This window comes from Argopecten irradians, chromosome 14, assembly GCF_041381155.1.
Source record: "Argopecten irradians isolate NY chromosome 14, Ai_NY, whole genome shotgun sequence".
Lineage (NCBI taxonomy): Eukaryota > Metazoa > Mollusca > Bivalvia > Pectinida > Pectinidae > Argopecten > Argopecten irradians.
In genome coordinates, this window is record NC_091147.1 from 23,700,069 (window position 1) to 23,721,818 (window position 21,750).

The 21,750-nt window shown below is 32.3% G+C and overlaps 2 protein-coding genes across 6 annotated transcripts in view; one reads left to right on the plus strand and one right to left on the minus strand.

Moving 5' to 3' along the window:
* The first annotated feature begins 26 nt into the window (after positions 1-26).
* On the plus strand, positions 27-10,354 carry LOC138307001 (uncharacterized). Its single transcript, XM_069247619.1, has 4 exons — positions 27-59; positions 1,823-2,998; positions 3,650-4,593; positions 4,950-10,354. The coding sequence occupies exons 2-4, from the start codon at positions 1,897-1,899 to the stop codon at positions 5,256-5,258; spliced, it is 2,355 nt and encodes a 784-aa protein (XP_069103720.1). The 5' UTR covers positions 27-59; positions 1,823-1,896; the 3' UTR covers positions 5,259-10,354.
* A 632-nt stretch (positions 10,355-10,986) lies between these two features.
* LOC138307730 (serine-rich adhesin for platelets-like) overlaps positions 10,987-21,750 on the minus strand; it is a 38,863-nt gene continuing 28,099 nt past the window's right edge. For 3 of the 5 annotated variants that reach the window (XM_069248587.1, XM_069248585.1, XM_069248583.1), the window contains 3 exons: positions 21,441-21,573; positions 16,845-16,977; positions 10,987-12,994 (listed from right to left, as the gene is read on the minus strand). In XM_069248587.1, the coding sequence (XP_069104688.1) occupies positions 12,932-12,994; positions 16,845-16,977; positions 21,441-21,573 (329 nt within the window). In that variant the 3' untranslated portion in view covers positions 10,987-12,931. Of the gene's footprint in view, positions 12,995-14,481; positions 14,502-16,844; positions 16,978-21,440; positions 21,574-21,750 lie in introns of all 5 variants that reach the window. The other 2 variants (XM_069248586.1, XM_069248584.1) reach the window with 2 other exon arrangements.

Sequence of the window (21,750 nt, forward strand, 5' to 3'; positions counted from 1 at the left end):
GTGGGTGTTTTCATATCTCTTTTATAGAGAGTTCCAATACGAAAGGTGCACCAATAAAGGTAAGAATACTGCAATTACTGTGATTGATAGAAAATGGCTCTCTAATTAAAATAGCAATGATTCTAAATATGGTATATGTCACTTTATATATATGAACCAATAAGTATTTTAACCGAGGTCGGTGCATAGCTCGGACACACAGGTCCGGATAGTATTAGACTGTTAGATTGGCTTGCATACGACCACGTCTGTCGACAGATTTTAATTTGACTAGCTAGACGAGATTTATCTGGAAATAAGGGATCTGGATTTATCTAAAATAAGGAAGTGGGTGGCTATTTTCATTTTTTAAGGAGTCAGATAAAGACAAAGAATAAGTAAAATATATTAAATAAAAATCACACCGATCGTCTTCAAATAAGTTTTATTTTTGTTGTTGTTAAACTAGATTCTATATAATCCTTTTAATGTGGTGGCATGTTTACATTGTCATGGTATTGATTTCGATTTTTGGGGAATCCTCAGTCATTTAGTTCATAAATAAGGCACAGGGGCTTGACGCATTCTTCTTAATATAATTTTAGGCAAAGCCTATCTGAGAGCGCTGCAGCTAATCAATTCTTTCGTTTGTTGCTTTTTTTTAAATGTGTAACTAAATAGAAATATGCCAGGTAAATAAAGGATATCCAACGACGAAAGAGTAATCTCCCCTGACCCATCAGTCTTACCAATACATGTATTGACATGTGTTTTTTTGTTTTAGCTTATTGGGTGCGCTGAATAACTGTACTGCTAGAAACCATTTATAAAATTATTAATTATTAGAATTATAGCTTTGCTGAATTACAGGTATTGAGTTTATAACAAGAAAAACAATATTGAACACAGGATACTTCTACTTTCACTTTCTGCAAAAATACGTGACTGCGGCTACAAATTATATCTCATCGTCATTCTACGTTGCCAGGCGGAAAACTCCGAAGCAACTGCTCACTTAAAACAGCTTTTAAGTTAAGATTCAGGACAAAATGTAATTGTTATATTTATGTAAGAGTAAATTGGAAAGTTTATTTTTCACTAATGTTTTCATTTTGAATTTTTCCAAGCGTTACTTGTTTGTAATCACGCGAGAGTGTGATTTTGGATACTGTCTTGCGCGATGCTGGATCTTGTGTTGACTTCCTGTTTCCGGTTTTTGAGAAAGTTTTCCAAATCTACATATATTGGATAATTTACATAGAATAACGTTACTGAGACATCTCTATCGCAAGAGTTCGCTGCGCTCTCTATTATTGTTATAGGCACAGGGACCTGGCACGATTTTTTAAAACTTACAGTAGGCCTATACATATATATATTAAAGTATCAAGGGTATGACCTGTAATCCCGGTTTTGAAATAATAGGTCCGTTTTTCTCGACCGCCGAGTTCATACACTTGATACTATAATATATATATATGTATACTGTTGGTTAAAAATTTTCGTGGCAGGTCCCTGTGGTTATAGGTAGACTGTTTGGATAGTCATGTTGTATGTACTTAAGATAATAACACATTTGTTTTGATAACAAATATACTAGTTGATAGATGGAAAAAGGTCATATTTTATAATGATATTAACAGATAAATTTTATGATTTTGTACATATTATGATATACATGTATGTATGTTTCTCTACTTCTTATATATAATTTTATATTTTATGATAGATTTGTTAATAAGATGAATTAGATCAAGATTTATTTCTATTATAAACATAAAAATGTTGATTTTTGTTAAAAGTTGATTGAATAAATTTGTGAATTAATTTATTTTATTTTCAGATGTGATGGAAAAAATCATCCTTAATGAAGGGGAGATAAGTTTAAGTAAAGGGAGATAATGTTGAAATTCTATCATGAAAACCTGGCGTTTATCTCCACTTTTCAGATCTCGTTTTGGCAAAACAGTTCTACTGTCATTATGCGCCTTGGTCTTAGTTGTTTTCTCAAACCTGTTCTATGGTTTCAGTATATTAACCAAGAACACTACAATACCTCAAATATCTAGGCCAAACAACATCAGAATTCTCCAACACATGCCAAACAAATTAATTCGGAAATCTATAAGTCGAACAGATCAAATATGTCGTCATCCAAGACTTTCGCTTTTCCAGGACTCAATACAAAGCGCATTTCATCCAATGGATCCATTAGAATGTATAGGGAAAAGTTTATTTTATTTCGAAAAAGGCATTCTTCGTATGAATGACAGTGTTTTAAATCCTGTGGAAATATATACTCAACATGAATTTAAAGAGCCAAAACCAGACGTCTCTAACAATGAAACCAAAACAATAAGGAAATGTTTGTACAGAGGAATTGAGAGGGTAACAGATGATTATTATACATACACAGAGACAATCGTTAAAGAAAAACCACCATTTAGTTTACTTGTAGAGCATGACTTTATGTCGGTGAAGTGTTTTTATCATAAGCCAGAAGATGAAGAAAAAAAGGAAAATGATTCAGAGGAGGATAAGAAATCGGAGGAAAATAAAAATGAAGATGAGAAAAAGGATAACGATTTTAGGCCGGTAGAATTTGACCAAATGAATCGTGAAGATTTCCGCGATGTGGATGATTCTCTAAATGAGCATGGTAGGGATGCTATGTACGGTAACGAGTTTGATGGTAATTTTTCCTACGAAAATTGGCATTCCTGGGATGACTATCATGTAGATCTTGAGGAAGAAGAAATTGCTGATTTTGATCAATTTTTAGTGCAAGTGCACCCAAAACCAGATGTCTTTCAGAGGATTAATAACGCCAAATGGAATAAGCATTCAACACGTATGAATGTCCTGATCCTGGGTTTGGATTCAATGTCTCATCTGTCTTACCAACGGAAACTGCCAAACACCTACCGCTACCTCAGGGATCACCTGGACATGGTTATTCTGGACGCGTATAACATTGTGGGAGATGCTACTACGGCGGCCTTAATACCTATACTGACAGGTAAGTCTTCACCCCTAAATACACATTTAGGCTCTTTTAAATCAAAGACTAGACCAGTCCATTACGAAATCATAGGAGTGAATGAGTCATTAACTCGTTTGGTTGAGACAGCAGATCTCAACCCTTAGGATAAAGATCCTTAAAATCTCCTTTAAGAGGGTGAATGATTCTTCTTATTTCACCAATAATGCAAGCAAGGATGCTGTGACTTGAATCAATTGTCATCAACGTCGGTATTGTGACATCATGTGTCCATTGTTGTCATGACATTATGCTACTTTTGATGCAATGTCATGATACCGCTGCTGCAACGTTTAACATTTGTTAAGAACATGCAAAGATCTTGTGTAGCTTGTCTTTACTCCAGAGTGATATAGAAAAATTTTACACCAGTAAAATTGTGGATATATCTGTCCGGGGTAAAAGGAAAGGTTGTTAAAAAAGAACTTTTATTGAACAATGCTAAATGTATCCATCTCATCCAATAAATAAATTAAATCACAAGCAATGATCAGTGTTATATTAATAATATATAACAGGTACATTATATTTCTCTCATGATTGTAACGGAGCAGGATTTCATATAAAAGGATTAGTTTTAAAATATTCAAAGCTTTTAAACCATGTTCTTTTGTATTTCTGAATTTACAGGTAAGACAGAGGTAGAATTACCTGAAGTTAGAATTCACCGCGAGGATTCTGTCACTGTGGACACGTACCCAATGATCTGGAACAATTTTCGCCACCAAGGATACGTTACATTGTTTGCAGAAGACGAACCAAGCATAAGTGCCTTTAATTTACGATTAAATGGATTTGAAAATCAGCCTACCGATCATTATATGCGGCCATTCTGGCAAGCCATCTGGGGATCTCAGCTTCGCGAGAATAGTGTTCGATATTGTACCGGTAATAAACCCCATCATACATATACTCTAGACTATGTGAAGGATTTCTTTATCAAATACAATAATGTTTCTAAATTTGCATTTGCGTTCATGTCAGAGTTAACTCACTGGGACAATAATCCTGGAGAATATATGGACAACGATTTGTTAAAGTTTTTGAAATATTTTGAGAAATCTGGTTTCCTTGACAACACATTACTTATGTTAATGGCCGACCATGGTGCTCGGTACAGTCGAGTCCGACATACGATACAGGGGAAGTTGGAAGAAAGACTACCAATGTTTGCCGTTAGATTTCCACCTAAATATCAAACATTCCGTCCGAAATTAATGGAGAATCTGCAAAGAAACTCTAAGAAGCTCACAACTCCATTTGATATACATGAAACATTGAAGGATGTTCTGGACTTATCACGGACCAGTAAAGAAACTTCTCCTTACAGTAGAGGTATTAGTTTGCTACAGCAGATTCCAGCAAATCGGACATGTTCAATGGCGAAAATTGATGTCCATTGGTGTACATGTCTGTTACAAGAAAACACAGATGTCAAAAGTGAGCATGTGCAGAAGTCAGCCAATGAGGTCATTTCTTACATCAATCAATTGACAGAGCCAGTGAGATCCGAATGTTCCATACTGAAAGTGAGGGAGATTATACTAGCCTACTTAATGATTCCAAATGAAAAGGTAAGAATGATTTAAGAGGATATCAATGGAGGCTTGTTAACTCACTCACCCGGTCACCCCCAAAATTCCATAATGGACTGTTTCAGCTTTTGCAAAAGAAGAGTTCAAATATGGCTTCGGGGGTGAATGACTTAATGTGGTCCCCACTAGTATAAATACAGTTCCTTCACAATCCAGCCACCTACTTTCAAAATCAACGTCTGTAAAGAAAATTCTCTATAAAAACTGCCTCTCTATCTTAATATAATGACATCGTGTTACATACCTACCCACAAGGGAGATAACTCTGTAATATAATATGCAAAAACGGAATAGCTAAGACATAAAAGATTGTTGATGTCACTGCTTTGTTATAGGTATTGACCTACCTGAGGTCTAAGGATGCCGACAACAGGGAAGCCAACTTTAGCCGGGAAGCCACAGTAGATATAGTCCATTATCAAGTCACCTTCGTCGCCCTGCCTAGCAACGGGATGTATGAGGCCACCATCTTGATGAATGTAACAGACGGACGGATTAAGGTGAACCCGGAAATGATTAGTCGTTTAGATCTGTATGGTAAGCAGCCTGCATGTATACAGCGACGGTATCCTGACCTTAGGAAATATTGCTACTGTAATCAACTCTTATTACAACAAAATAAAACTCATCATACTTTAGATTGAGTGTATACAGCAATGGTCTCCAGACCTTAGGGAGTATTGTTACTGCGACCAACTCTTATTGCAACAAAACAAAACTCATCATAGTTTAGATAAGTGATTAATGGCTCTCTGACTTTAAAAAACATTGTAAGAAAATACATGTACAAAGATATTGACCATGTACAACAATTTGTCATAGTCTCAAAAACACTGTCCACAACTCATTTCTTCGTCACCCATAATCTCCTGGTTCTGTACACGTATTTATTAATGCAGTATTCTTATTCGAGTGCCTTTCTCGCTGCAATCATTGCGGTAAATGCAATGCTAAAATATCTCCGAAATGTCTTCACATATAAGATAACAGTAATCTTCTTGTCACAAAATAGCAAAAATTCAGGTCTGTGCCAAAAATTCTACACTTCTTATGTTCAAAAATGTTTGTGTGCCAGTTTATTTTCTATACATGAATGTTAAATTACTAAACTACACTTGAATGTATTTGATTGATTCTATCATCTTAAATTTTTTTAGTGTTAATGTTGACTGTATTGCAATATAAGAACAATTATATAAGATACTGCTGTTATCTATACATGTAACTTGCTTAAATGGGACTTCAGATACAAATGAATGTTGTTATCTCAAAGGAAAAAGGGGTCACAAAATCAAAAGGAACTGGAGATACAAATGAATGTTAATTGTTATCTTTATATGCAAATAGACGTCAGGAAAAAACTTTGGGGTATCCAGAGTACACGATAATTTCCCCATTTGGGGCATTTTTTTTTTTTTTTAGATTAGAGTGAAATTACAAACAGAGGGTGAGAATCCTACATATGATCCACTATAACTGTAATTATGATATATTGGACAATATAATGAATATGTTATATGATTTTACATGGGTGTATTTTTTTTCATGTAATAGCTTCATGCTCTGTGCACAATGTCTTGAATCACGGTTTCATGGTTGAATACACCATGTAAAAAAGGTATTCAACTTTGGTGTATATTTTTATAATCTTATGATTATTTGATTTTTTGTGATATTATATATATATATATATTATATTAGTGGGTTTAGTAATAAGGGGAGATTATCATCCTATTTTAGATACAAGGTTTAGTACCAAGGGGAGATAATTATCCAAGTTTAGAAGGGGGAGATAATCATCCAGTTTTATATTCAGAGTTTTGTAGTGGGAGGAAATAATCATCCAATTTTACTACATGTTTGAGGGCTCAACTGAGGAACAATCAACATAAACTTGATGGTCAGTCTATTTTTTTTTGTATGAAATAATACAAACAATGTGGCTTATTGTAATATAACCATGATATATACAATGTATATATATAACGATTGTTGATGGTATGTTGTTGTGAGCTCAAACTGTGATGTACTATAATGATTATTATCATAGAGTACTAGAAACTTGAATAATCAAAACATTTTACTATAAAGATTAGGTCTTGTATAATAATGATACTATTGTTTCTTCATTTTATGAAATATCTTATGTAGGTGTCAATATGAAATCCACTGTTAGAAAGCTAAGGTAATTTTAAGGTTGTTTTTTTTTGTTAGCTGTGTCTGTCCATCCTTCATTCCACTGATCATGATCATGTTCATCCTTTTCGTCATACAGGAGAAACAAGGCATGGTGGTTATATTATCGCTAGCCTTTCACCTCTTTTAGTTCCAATCCAACATGGGGAAGTTGCCAGATACTAACTGTAGGTCGTTGGTCTTTCTCCGGTTACCTGAGCTTTTATTCGCTTTCTAAACCTAGCATGTCCATAAATCATCAATCTTTCAAAATTTCCCTGTTCAAAAACCTGTTCATTTGTATCCCAAAATGCATATAATAAGTCTTCAAAAGCACAAACATCAATATCATGTTTCATGCAGGGGAGACCATCCATAGCTGTTGACATTAAACAATAAAAAGTGAAAATAAAAATCAACTAAATATGGTAAAGAGCGATATGCTCCTTTATCGTCCATTTGACAATCAATGTGCCTTTTCATACTTTTCACAAGTCCCTGTACTGCCTTTAAGATTTCTTTTATTATCTTTTACCTCAAGGTGTCCTTATCATTTCCTCATTTTACTGCAGTTTATAGTTTACTGCATTTAGTGTTTTTGATGTTCTTAATACAAATAACATATAATATGATAAATACAATCATTAACTAAGATTGTAAATGAAATGTTTACACCAGGTACATTAATTTTTATGCAGAATTAGGGTTGTGGGACCAAAACATTTACTTTGAATCAAATATTGGGGATTCAATGCCTGTTTTGCATTTCATAATCTTTCTGCCTGTATGCTTCGATCAATTCCGTGTCTTTTGTTTAAAGACAGGTGACTCATAGACGCTGAATCTCTCGATCTGTTGCATATCAAATACTGGTTGTGATGTTTAGGAAATATATCCTCAACTTTAAATATGTATTATCATAGTGATAGATTTTATTTCATATTTAAAGGTATGCAAACTGAAGAGAGTATTTGTTTGTTTAGAAATCCTAAAATACGTGCCATAATTTGTTTGCTTAATAGAGCATTGCCGGTTGTCTCCAATTTCATCATCAATATCATCAATATCATCATGTCATTTCTTAGTTTTATTATTGAAAATGAGATAAAATATTTTTACAAGTCCCTGTGTCATTAAAAACATGGTTCACAATTATGATCTCAACAATTTGTCAAAATACATAAAACTTATATAAGTTTGTACCTGCTATTTTTACCTTTAAAATGTATAAGTCTAGCTATGAGCATATGCTTAATTAAACCGTTTGTGTTCTTATTTCTAATGTTATGAAGTGTTTCTTAAGGAAATGGCTGTTCTTAAGTATTCCTGTGAGGAGTCAGAAACAATTTAATTGAGATTCTATTATACCATGTAAAAATTTCATTTGTTTTGTAAAAGTAATTGTTCTTTGTGACCAACCTCCCATGTAATCTGGTACAATTACCAAATCATATTCCTCCATCACAGAAAATTCTAGAATAGCCCAACAAGACAAGAAAATAATATGAACTCAGAAGCCAAAGGCTCGAAGGAAGTTAGTATAAATATAAAATGAGTCCTTTGCCAGACATTTAACCTGGGTGATGCATAGATCAACATTGATACTTCATAACGTTAATCCAAAGGATTGTATTTACATTTTCACCGACGTCCCTCTTTGTAGCCTTAACAAGCTCAGTTGGCGTTCATATTGTCTATGAACTTCAACCGCTTATTATGACGTAATTTTTATTGTAACGTCATTATCATTTTGGCCTTACAATTGTCATGCTAGCAATCACGTAATATGGCTGTTCAAATGGCTGTTCCATCCTTGACGATAACAAAAGATTTGTTCATTATATAGTAGTCTGCTAAACCTGTCTATATTGTTGGGCTTTTAAAAAAGATTGCCTAATATATATATGGCAAAAAAAGATTAATAAAAAAGTCTAATAATATAGGCAGTTTTAGCGGACTACATTTCAATCATAAAATTGTAACCAAATAGAAAAATATGCATTGAGTGTCTTTCATTTGGCATCGATAGCCCCTATGAAAACCATAAGCGATTCATGGAATTTGTCCAGATCGCATTCTTAAGAGTACGAATGCCAACTGAAAGACGTTCAGTGAATATATATATACCAGTGCATAGTGTTATTTTTTATTAAATAATTTGTCAAATTAGAAAAACATGGGTTTCGATCACTGTATCAAAATTCTTAGTTAGAAATATTATATCAAACATTATAAACTAACTGAAAATCTATGGTAATGTTCAACTGTATTATTTATGAACATATTTTTTATTGTGTGCATGCACTGGTATCACATATTGTTTGATCAAAACGATCATTTCGAGTGATATTTCTGTTACATGGGAAACATTTCTGTGTGTTATCATTATTTATCCCATAACTGTGCATGTTTCACAATGCAAAACCTATGTGATAAATTCGATAGCAGTTGGTTATCATTTATGTTTACACACTCCAGTATGTAAACACCTACGGCGCCTCTGATTGGTCAACTCCAAGATATCTAGATTCAGATTGGCTCTCAACTTCGGGCTACACAGCGCATTTTCTTTTGAATGGCATTGTATTTACTGTTAAACAGATAGTTGGTTATTCAAAGTATTAAACAATAGAATATTGGCTCTCTTTTTAGGCACTATATTTTATGGCGGGAAGTTATAACTACACATTGTATGGTGGTAGGTTTCCCTGAATGAAGACGAGAAAATGGTCACCACAGTATAAATTGATAGAGTTAAAGTTATGGGATAAATAAGTTCCCCAACGCGTGACTGTTATTTATCATGTTTATCTAAACTCTCATAAGTTAATTCTCAAATTTTGAAAAGACACTCGCTAAAGCTCGTGTCTTTTCAAAATTTGAAAATTAACTAACGAGAGTTTGATAAACATAATAAACAACATTCACTTGTTGAGGAAACTCTATGTACTCCCGAGGACTTAAACATTGTAAAATAGAATCATAAATAGAACAGCTAGCTGTCATATTTAAAACAGAAAAGATACTGAAACCGCCTATAATTGGAAGTAACTTATTCCGTCTTCATATATTGTAGAGTTACCTCCCTTGTGGGTATAAAGGTATCCAATGTCATGTCATCATTTAGAATTTTGCTGGCAAAACATGTGTCGTTTCTCTGAGAAGTATGACATTACGCTCGCAAACACATGACATTACCAACTACTCAATAAAACTTACTCGTAAGGGCAGATAACTCTGTAATATGCAATTACAGAATTTTCACACGTTTTGAAATCCATGGTAAATGTCTCGTTTCTACAAAATCTCATCAATATTTTTAAGCCACAAACATTTTTGTACTCATTTATATGTGAAATCCGTAATGGTTCAGCAGAGTTTTTATTTCTCATTAGTTATCATATATTTTATGTACATCTATAATATTATGTACTTGAACTACAAACATTTTTATCGTTTGGTTTGATATTTTTTACTTTATATACATGGGCTTTTGTTAATGGATATCTTATGATTGAATTAGAGGGCTTAAATGCTTTTGTTAATAAAATAGTAAAATCAGAAATATTGCTTTGTTTTATTTTACCGTATGATATAGTAATTGTGGAAGGAAATCCATGAATCACAATATAAATTTGATTGAGTGATCACTGAGATCTCAAATGACACCTCGCAGCATACTGAGGAGAAATTTAAAGGCTACAAGGTTTGTGTATATGAATGACCTTGACCTAAGAATGACTTTCATTTAAGGTCAGAGTTGTTTAAATGACTCAAAAAGACCCAATATTGAGCATGTTCAAGCATGTTTAGATGAAGGGTTACCAAGGTTATTCAATATATGACACTGACCTTCATTCAAGGTCACAAGTATAAACTATTAATTCACTTCATCTTAATAATCAAGAAGCCTGAAACATGTACTGTATAATTGCTACTATTGGCGGGGTTTAGATTTTGCAGTTTCATCCAAATTTGGGAAAATCAATATCTAGCGAAATTGTCATCATCATGGTTGTACATATCACAGCCTGTCATGTGAAGGCTGATTCCAGTCTACAAGTATATCTCGCAAAAATAAGCCTCAGCAAAATTGAACAAATATACAGTATTTAGTCTGGATGATGTTCGAGTGAAAAGAAAATCTAATACCAGTAGCTTTCATACAAATGCATACATAACACCACAAATAAAATCTCTGAATTGCAAGTAATTTATTTCACATAAAATATATATAGATATTTAAGTTATGATATTGTGGCATGGTTTAAAGCATGTTTATCTAATAACAACGGGAAAAAAACATCAGTATTTTAATTCAAGTATCACAGAATCTTGAAAGTCATCCTACCATACATTTTGTATAAATCATTTTAGTGCTCAAGGCCATCTTGTGCCATGAGTAATATATTTTTAAAATGACATCACTGACTCTTTTATCTCATATTTATGGTTACTATACATAGTTTATTGTCTGTCTTAAGGGAATAAATGTTTAAAGAGTATGAACATATAGGTTCTTAGCCTAAGTACATTATACCTGGAACAGGACAGATCAATGAAAATTTAAACAAAACTAATATGGTGTTACTTTCATTCAATAAACAACAAACTACATTATTATGTCATAAGAGTTCTAGCATTCAAACCAAATTTATCAAAGATACCAAAAAGACAGTGAAGTATGTGATGCGAATAACTGTAGAATGAAAGCTCATTGATATTAAGGAAATCCTATCTTTAATAGTTCAAAGCACTATGAGTTATATATCAAACAATGAACATTATTTAATGACTACATCCTAGTAAACAACAGTAAAGATACAGTATCAAACTATTGACATATAAAATATATATATACCACTCATATTACTCCTGTTATTCTACATAAGTTATTACTAATATCATATCTTCTTCAAACACAATTATTATACTAGAATTATAGAGCCAATATCATCTTTCTAGGTGAGGTTCTGAAGGTTCCATTAACCTTGGCTTCTTCAAACACAGTAATCTTTGCTTTACTTAATTCAAACACCCCTGAATTTTTGTAATGGACTGATCTAGTCTTTGATGTAGAAGAGTCTAAATGTGACTCCAGGGGTGAATGAGTTAATATACCAAGAGGAAGATAATCATGTTACAAATAAATACTACACATACACTGTATATAGTTATTATGATAAATTTTGACAAGAGACATAATTATGGACATTAACAAAGTCTACACCTTATTAAAACCTACTTGCCTTGTGAAAGATTGAACTAATAACTAATTAAAGTGTAAAATAAATTAAGTATAAGACTGTACAATGTTGTTAATGAGGAAATTCTCCTTTCACAGTTATAACAAGTTGTTTCCCCTTATTACCTAATGCACGAAACATAATTATGAACAAAACGAAATAAATATGTACGGTATGTAATTCATTCTCATGATATCTTCAGTACATCTACCTACCGTAGTATTTTCACAATTCCCCAGAGAATACTGTCTGGATCGTTTTATCAAACTGTTCCCCTATTCTTGTCTGACCTTTTAATCAATATCACATTTTTTTTTTCATTATAAAAAAGAAAATGAATTACACATATGTGAAATTCAAGAATGTGAACAAATATCTTACTTTCTATGTAACAAAACCAGAGATGAGCTTTTTTAAACAAAAAACTCAAAGAAGAATTGACAAAGAAAGCACTTGGCAACTTCAAGTAAAAAAAATGTTTATATAATCTGCCGTGGAGACAAAAACAATGGCCCACAGACGAGGAATTAATATGATGGAGTACAGTTTTGATTCCTTAATTATTACTGACCTTACTAATGCTAATAGAGACCATCAAGTACAATAAAAAAATTCTATAAAAATGAGCAGATTAACAATGTTTTTCTTCCTATTCTACATTTGCATATAACAGAGTTATTGCCCTTGTGGGTAGGTATTGATTGTGATGTTGTCATGTGTTTTCGAGTATAACTTTTAAGAGTTTTGCTTAAAAATAATGACATCACAATGGATACGAACTGCAAGGGAGGCAACTCTGTAATATGCCGAGCAAGAATAGTAAGATTTCATAGTTGTGTTTTTACACGATGTAAACATAAATGTCATTTTGAGATCTCATCATCTGATTTTGTCTCTCACTTTCCATCCTTCTTCTGTTTCCGTAGCTGTTCCTTCTTTTTCATATTTTCATTAAGTTTCTGTAAAACAAACAATTGCTATTTTAGGATGACTTCTCATCATTATTCATACTAGGTAAATCAATTATTTCACTTGCACTTAATTTTGCAGGATTAAACTACCAGGTAACTGCAAACTTCTAGTTTTATTTTGAATCTAACTTCGTTAACTATAAGCTATTATTTTAATTTGAAAAAAAGCTTAAAACTATCAATATCCTTTGTTTATAGCTTTACTGTAATTCTATACAAAAATAGTAACATAAAAATACTAAATTTTTTTTTATTTGAATCTGATTATTTGTTGAGCTTATTAAAGTACATTAAGAGCCACCAGTGGTATAATTTGTCTTCATTGTCAATTGAAGTCACCTAAGAATACTTAAATAAGCTTTGAAAATATGTTTAGTGTCATTTGTATTAGAAACTAAAAAATTAAAAATCACTGGTACTTGTTTTATTTGATTACTGAATATGTATCGGTATATATTAGATGGGATTATATATTTAGATATAATTATATAAGATTATATCATTATATACTGTACACGTCACACTTCAGTGATTATGTACAAATAAGATGACCAGCCGGATGATAATGAAGATGATAAATGAGGTGTAAGAGAATGGACAATAAAAATGTTTATGATAATTAGTCAGATATATTGATAGCGTTTATAAAGATTGATTTTTTCTTAAGATTTCATTTTAAAATGTTATAGCCTTGCAGTAATTAACCCTGCCAATATCATCACTATTGCTATTTGTGTATGGTAACTGTAGCTTTGGAAAATTTAAGTCACCATAGCAACGATGAATGAAAAAATAGTTTCTGTGTTTACATGCTAACTGATATTGTTCTAAATGTTTTATTCTTCCCATCACCATGGTAACCATGTACACAATCTATAACACAAATAAAACAGCTGCTTTCCATCACTATAGCAACGTGAGATGATCTCTTAAATGACTTGGGTGGCTGCTGAAAGAAATGATTTAATGAAAACAGGAAAGAAAGAATCTGTGAAAGAAACCTGAAACAAATTGAAATGGTCATGAATGAATGGTTAGTGCACAGCATGCTGTATATGGGCATGGGAAAGTTTACTGGAAGAAAGTTTAATAATGGGAAGATATTTTGGTAAATGATTATGATTTGGGATTGAGGATATTCAGTGTTTGCATATTACAGAGTCACCATCCTTGCGGGAAGTTATTCATTGTGAATTATTGACATTATTTTATGAGCAAAATTCACATAGTTTTCTCCGAAAAGTATGACGTTATGCTCCCAAATACATTATGTGACAATCAATACCTAACTCGCAAGGACAGATAACTCTGATAGGCAAATACAGACTATCATATCAATGGTTTTGAGAGAAAAGTACGGCTGTAATTATGAAGGGTGGTTGAAGGAATGATGGAGGGGTATTCCTCTGGTCCTTTTTAACACATAATGACACACACACACACACACATTATTGTGTTTTATATGTGTTACTCACAACAGCAAATCTGTTCATTCCTGTCACAAAACCGTAAAGTTTAGTATCAAAATTCACACAAGGCTCCAAACACACTGAATTAATAATAATGTATCCAGTATAAGAATCAATTAGGAGATTTTCTGTACCAGACGCCAAGCTACTTTAATTTTGTGGAAGAATTTGAAATACGAATGTGAGTCCTCAGCTGATGAATGATTTCATTCTATGATTGAAATATCTGAAAGATCCTTGATATAATATAATGAAGAAAAATTGAGTAAATGTCCAAGAACTTATGATTTCTTATATTCTGTCGAGTAATCTTATTAAATTATCCCCATAAACACATTGAAAAATAGCAATTTTTAATGCCAGAATTGCCCAAACAATAGAATTTGGACATTTTATGTTGGAAAAGACAATTTATTTCTTAGTCATACAGCAGACAGATTTCACGATATTTGCTGAAAGATGTAAACTTAGTCCTTCATATTTGAGTTATTCTTTGAAAATACTTCTGATTTTGTTTGTTTGTTATGATTTGTGTATGAATCTCAGTTATATGTTGATTATCGTTATAACAAAAATAACAGAAATAGGTTTTAAGTAGACTATATTGTATATGGAATAGTGTTATCTAAATATTTAAACAGGGAAATTCAAATACACACCCACACGAGAAGGAAAGAACAGGGGAGAGAACCTATTATAAACAAACACAAATTGTTAACAGGGGAGACAACTTATAAATAGTGATGATAAAATGAACAAAAGATTACTGGCAAGTGAGACAACCTGGTCAGGAAAAACAGACACAAAATACAGACGGGGGGAATACATTGCTTTACATAATTATTAAAAAATAGGGGAGATAACTGTGAGGAAATATTACTGAAAAGGGAGGCAACTTATATTATAGTGAGGGTACAATAATAACACATTTACTTACTATCAGCATCAACTAATAATATTTATATAATCCAGATAACTACATTTTCAAATATTCCTGGAAATCACATACGTAATTATTTTGTGTGGATTTTGATTTTCGTCTTCTCTTTTGAAGATCCAATATTTCAGGTAATTTTGGCATAACAAATTCACATTATTAAACTAACTGAAAAATGAAATTTAATTTCACAATGAAAACTTGAAATTAAAACACAGTTAAAATATAACATCGTGTTTTAGAATGACAATAACTTATACACTGTTAATTAGGTAAACAGCACACATCAGCTAATCTACTGTCAGTAAATCTAAACTACAGGTAAAAACAGGTTAAAACATTTAATATTTTCATCATTAAATCTAGAGAAACGATCAATTTTAATTACAGGAATATCTGCAAATACATACAATTACAACAAAGTCAGAAAGGAATAATACAAAGTTCAGTATTCTACAAAGAAATCACTAATCTGACTCATAAAAAGACTGAAAATCTCAAAAAGATAACCTGGTTAATAAATTGTAGACTCTTCTATCACAATTTTGTTTCATAACCTCAATAAACTAGAGAGGGTCTTTTGTGAAAAAATAAGTCTCCCCTTATTAGTAAGTTGGTATATAAGGAGGTATCCTTCAAGTTTAATTAGATGGTAACAGGGTATCGCTTTAAGCTTTCCACTGATTTGACCTTTGACCTTTAAAGACAGCATAGTCCCACAGTCATTGACCAATTCAACGATTCAGAACAAAGTACTGGTAAGCCACGTTAAACTTGCACCTTTTTGGTTCTTTGACCTTTGACCTTAAGGTCAAAGTCACAGTAACCTAAATAGCACTGTACATTGACTTTATAAAAGAAGATACATTAATTCTCCCTTATCATTTGAAGATGACCTCAAATGAAGAAGCGAAATAAAAACCTGCCATTAATAACAGGATCGTTTCTAAATTTGAATGTGTTTAGCTGAAAATGGTTTTTTAATAGTGTAGAGATATTCAAAGATTCATATACTCTGGGAAAGTTAAGAAAGTTTCCATAAAAAAGGAACTGTTCTGATTAATACACGATTTTAATGGGCCCCAAAAAAATAACAATATCATAAGAAAGCATTCATTTTGTTACTGTTTACAGTAGTATAGCACGCAGCCATAAAGCAAATCTTCATGCATGTCAAGAATGTTAAAAAATTTCATTCTGAATAGAACTTTGTGACTTCAGCTCATTTAGCAAATTTAATGATTTATGCAATTTCATAACCAATACAATGATAGCAATCAAACATTAGAAATTAGAAACAGACTGTCAATTATTTAAGAAAGTCAAATTTTCAGTAGTTATAAGTTGTTTTAGAACTACAGCAGAGACAGCATACCACTACCCCATACACATGCTATATATAGTTTCATGTGACCCCTGGTTGTATACTGACCTTCTGAAACTCCTTGACCTTGTTGCGGTTTGCCGTGGCGATGGCCTGTCGTTGCTGTTCTCTATCCTCTGATTTTGGCGGTTCGTCGTCATCCAGTCTGTTGGCTAACCTAAACAATCGAGGGTTGTACGCCCTAGATGTTAACAAGTCAAAAAAAACAACAATCAACCCCAGTTTGTAAGTGGAAGTCCGGAACTCTGGTTCCATTTTCACCGTTGTTGTCCGACACAATCCTCACCATGGTTACCAGTCAATGGGATAATCACCATGGTTACCAGTCAATGGGATAATCACCATGGTTACCAGTCAATGGGATAATTTCTAAGTTAGAGTATGTTGTCACAGGAACCAGCTACGATAGTTTTTGATCATTGCGAAATAAAAAGGCTGTGAAAGATTATAGCTAGTTACCATTATAGAAACCATGACAATCATATAGAAACCAGCTTTGACAATCTATAAATACTGGTAGTTACATCATAGAAACCATCTTTGGGGCCTAAACTTAGTTATCTCGCTTTATTCAAGCTTTTGGATATCAGAGATTGTCATTCTAGATGATATTGGAAACATTCATATGAAATTAAGAAATATAATTTTTTTTAGGGGAAGATGCCTTTGGTATATTCAGCCCCAATTATGCACCCGAAAAGTCACTGGAGATTATAGCTAAATAGTTGTCATAGTAACTATCGTAACTGTGACAGCCTATCACTAAATTTTCATCATAGGCAATTGTTGAAGAGTCAATAGAAGCAATTATAATGGTATCAATACTGAAATGGACATGGTGAGGATTTGTGCAGGATCAATTCTGGAACCAACATCATCTCACAATCATAATCAACAGCATCAAAATAACATCTGAGATAGGTCTTACAGAGGAGGGGAGGGGGTCATTATGCAATGACGACTGTAATGTATTAATATGATGGGTTGTTTCAATTCACATCAAATTCCATCGACAAAATCCTTTCCACAACAAAATGTCAGTATATGAAAATCTTTAAATTTCCTTCTGTTCAGTACATTGTACTCATATTCACTGATTATCATATTAAAGACTTTGATAAAAAAATTAATTCACAAGGCGACATGAGGTTATCAAAGTTTCTTACTTCTAAAAGGATTATTCAATCAAAAATGAAATAGCTAGACTGCCGAAAATGCATTGAATGCATTTTTTTTTTTTAGATTTTTTCACTTTAATCAATTCCATAAATTATTTTTGTTTCAATTATTTTTGCCAATATTCTTATTTTCTTTGTAATATATGACATCTCTTTTTAATAGTTCTCAAAAATAAGTAAACAGTTTATAAGGTAGTTCTCAAAAATAAGTAAATAGTTCATAAGGTATGTTTTTGAGTTTGTCACATGAGGATGAAAGACAAATTAACATTAATTCGTTCATTTTTCTGAAAACATTTTCATGTTTCATAAGAATTTCAATAGCAAATTAAGAGTGCAGTAGAACAACAAGAAATGTGCATTCTCAGTAACTATAGCAACAGATAGCTCACAGACAGCAGTAGCATGCTGCATGCCTAGAACAATTAGCCAATGATGTGAAAGTAAGAAATCTAGCCATTTACGCATTCGGCCTGATGAAGTTTGTGTTTTATGACAGGTGGATGAATTATGATGGAAATCCTGTGTGATACATAAATAGCTAGCATGACTTTCTTGCATACTTAAACTGCAACGCCAACTATGACTGATCATTTTTCAAGGTCATTTAATAACTTTAAGTATACAGAGATATCTGCTCTTGTGAGAAAGTTTGATTATTTTAACAGTTAAGTGTATAAGAACAAATAATGCATCTTCTCATAAGTTACTGATATGACTCTCACTACACTAATGCTGTTACAATCAAAACCACCTCAAAAGGGGAGACAATTCTTTATGCAAAAATACAGAATATATTGATAATATTTCTCATTAAAATTATATTATTACACATTTAAAATTGTCAATTATTGAAAATTAAAAGAACTTATATCAGGAATGCTTTAAATAGTATGAATTCTGGTGTATTACTTGAAATAAAACATGACATGTCTTGGGGAAAATCCTTGAAATGCAAATCACACCTTTACACAATATCATAACCAAATAATGATTTTAAATTATTTAAAATGTATAAACAAAATGTAATGTTACTAGTAGAATCAAACCAAACAACACCCTAAGCCTTAGTTAGTTTTTCTGTCTTAGTGAGATATATAGGAGTATACTACTGTTTCCACACCGCCAATTTTAATTAGTCATTCCACTCCATTTATTAATTATCATAATTAGGCCACACCTTCAATTAGTGATGCCACTCCAGGTGTAATGCATGTAAAACAATTTATTACACAAACATGTAACACATGCTCAAACTGACACCAACATTAGATTAATTTTCCACAAGGTCAAGGACATTTAACAAGGTCAAGGTCATGCGGACAGTACATACACCAAGTGATTGGTGACAACACACACGATTATGATGCTGTGATATTATGATTTGTGAGACACTGATATACCACAAGGAAGCATTTCAGAATTTCTTAATTGATATTTTACTCTTTTTTTTGCCTAATTTAAAGCCTGTTTTAAAATTTTCTGTTCAATAGAAATGGTTTTTTTCCCCAGTTTTTACCTTAAAAATCATCACATATAATGTGTCAATAGTGTAATTACGGTTCAAATTCAATGAGTTCTGAAACGCTTCCTCTGCCTTCCACTTACAACAAACAAGCTCAATAGCAACCCCCGCTATACTGTTATAACTTCTGCTGTACATAAAGCTTATTTTTATATTAAACAAATTATTGATTTGTCACCTTGGTACAATAAAAAGCCTTTTAAACTAATATGTTATATCAGATTACCATCAAATTATTAACTAATTTCTATCTAAGGTAAATATAAGCACTAATTAAGTTAATAGATGATATATATATATAAAATATATGGTAAGATAAAATAAAGTAATTATTTCGGTTACAGTAATTTTGGGGTTATCAGTTACAATTATAAGTTATTTAATTTCAGATAAATGACTGTATTTTCATGTAGTTACTAGTTAAATAATGTTAGATAATAGATTTTTTTTAAATTATAGATTATAGGTATATATAATATTATAATGAAGATATTAAAAAATTGATAGATTAGCTTTTACTATATTTGTAAAACTTTTACAAAGTTAATGGTTTTGCAGATTTACTTTTCTATAGAATAACAACTGCCAGCAGAACAAATTTTACTCAACAAATATATTTTCTAACTCTAAAAAATAAATTATTAAATCTTTAAAGACATTTAAAACATTGCCTAAAGTGTAACTATGTAAAAAATTCAGACTGAAACAAAAACAGTAACTATAAAATATCACTAGAACTATTCTGTCTTTGCATATTACAGAGTTAGCTCCCTTGAGGGTAGGTATCGATTGTCAGTCATTATTTTGTGAGCGCAAATCATGTGGTTTTCTCCGAAATGTATGATGTTACGCTTGCTAACACATGACGTCACAATCAATACCTACCCGCAAGGGAAGATAACTCTGTAATATGCAAATACTGAATAAATTATGTTAATACTTAAAGCGATAAGTGTAAAGTGTATACTGGTTTGAATGACTTATGCCTATATAGCAGGATTACAGCTCTATATGGAAGCCACATGCAGCACAACATTCACAAAGAACAACAAAAACATATACAACACAACACAATATTCACAGGTAACACCATACACAACACATACAACACATCACAACACAAAATAACACATAACACACAACACAACACAACACATAACACAAAATTACACATTCAATATTAGCATTTATCAATTAATTGCTTTATTTTCAAACAACACTGAAAACATTGCATCATAGAACAAAAAAAAATTGAACTATCACTCAAGATTTCACACACCCCTTTTTACATTACACTAAAACAACACTGCATGAATATACATAACACAAAACTAAATACAATACACAACTTAGAAACAAAATGAATAAATTACACAATACTCCTAAAAGATTACACAACACTCAAACGACATTCCATGCAAGCACAACTCTGAACAGTACACATGCAACACTTGCTACACATGTAAGTACAAAACGCTAGCATGACATTTACAAAAATAACATAAATAGACAAACTACAGCATGATTAAGAGAGGGAAAAGAAAGCAAGATAACTGATTTAATAATTAGTCGCCAAAGACATATCATCAAAATCTCTACAGACTTTTGATGGAATGGACTTGGAGTCTCATGGGATTCTGATGATGTGACTAAAACTACAGCTAGAATATATTCCGTCTTTGCATATTACAGAGTTAGCTCCCTTGAGGGTAGGTATCCATTGTGACGTCATTATTTTGTGGGCAAAATTCACAACGTTTTCTCCGAAAAGTATGATGTTACACTTGCAAACACATGGTGTCACAATCAATACCTATCCAAAAGGGCAGATAACTCTGTAATATGCAAATACATAATACAAGCTTTGAGACAAGGCGTGTTAATGTTACATCCATCACCACTATCTACGAGCCTATTACTACGGGCTGGCTGTGATATTACCTCATGTGTCGCTCGTACACGATTTTATCGGCAGCACGTTTCTTCTCCTCCTCAGTAAGGGGTGTTTCTTTGGAGACGACTTTGGATGAGCTGGATGGTGTTTCCTTGGACTGAACTGGCTGAGGAGGTGCAGCTGAAAGTCAAAGAGCAAAAACATGAATGAACTTAGAAATTGTATGTCTGTAATCTATGAGACATAAATTCATTCATCTCCATGTGAAATTGGATCAGTCAATCAGAGGCAGTGGTGTTTGATTACATTTAGGTATTACATTCATTTGTTAGATCCTGTATGAGTAGACGTTATATA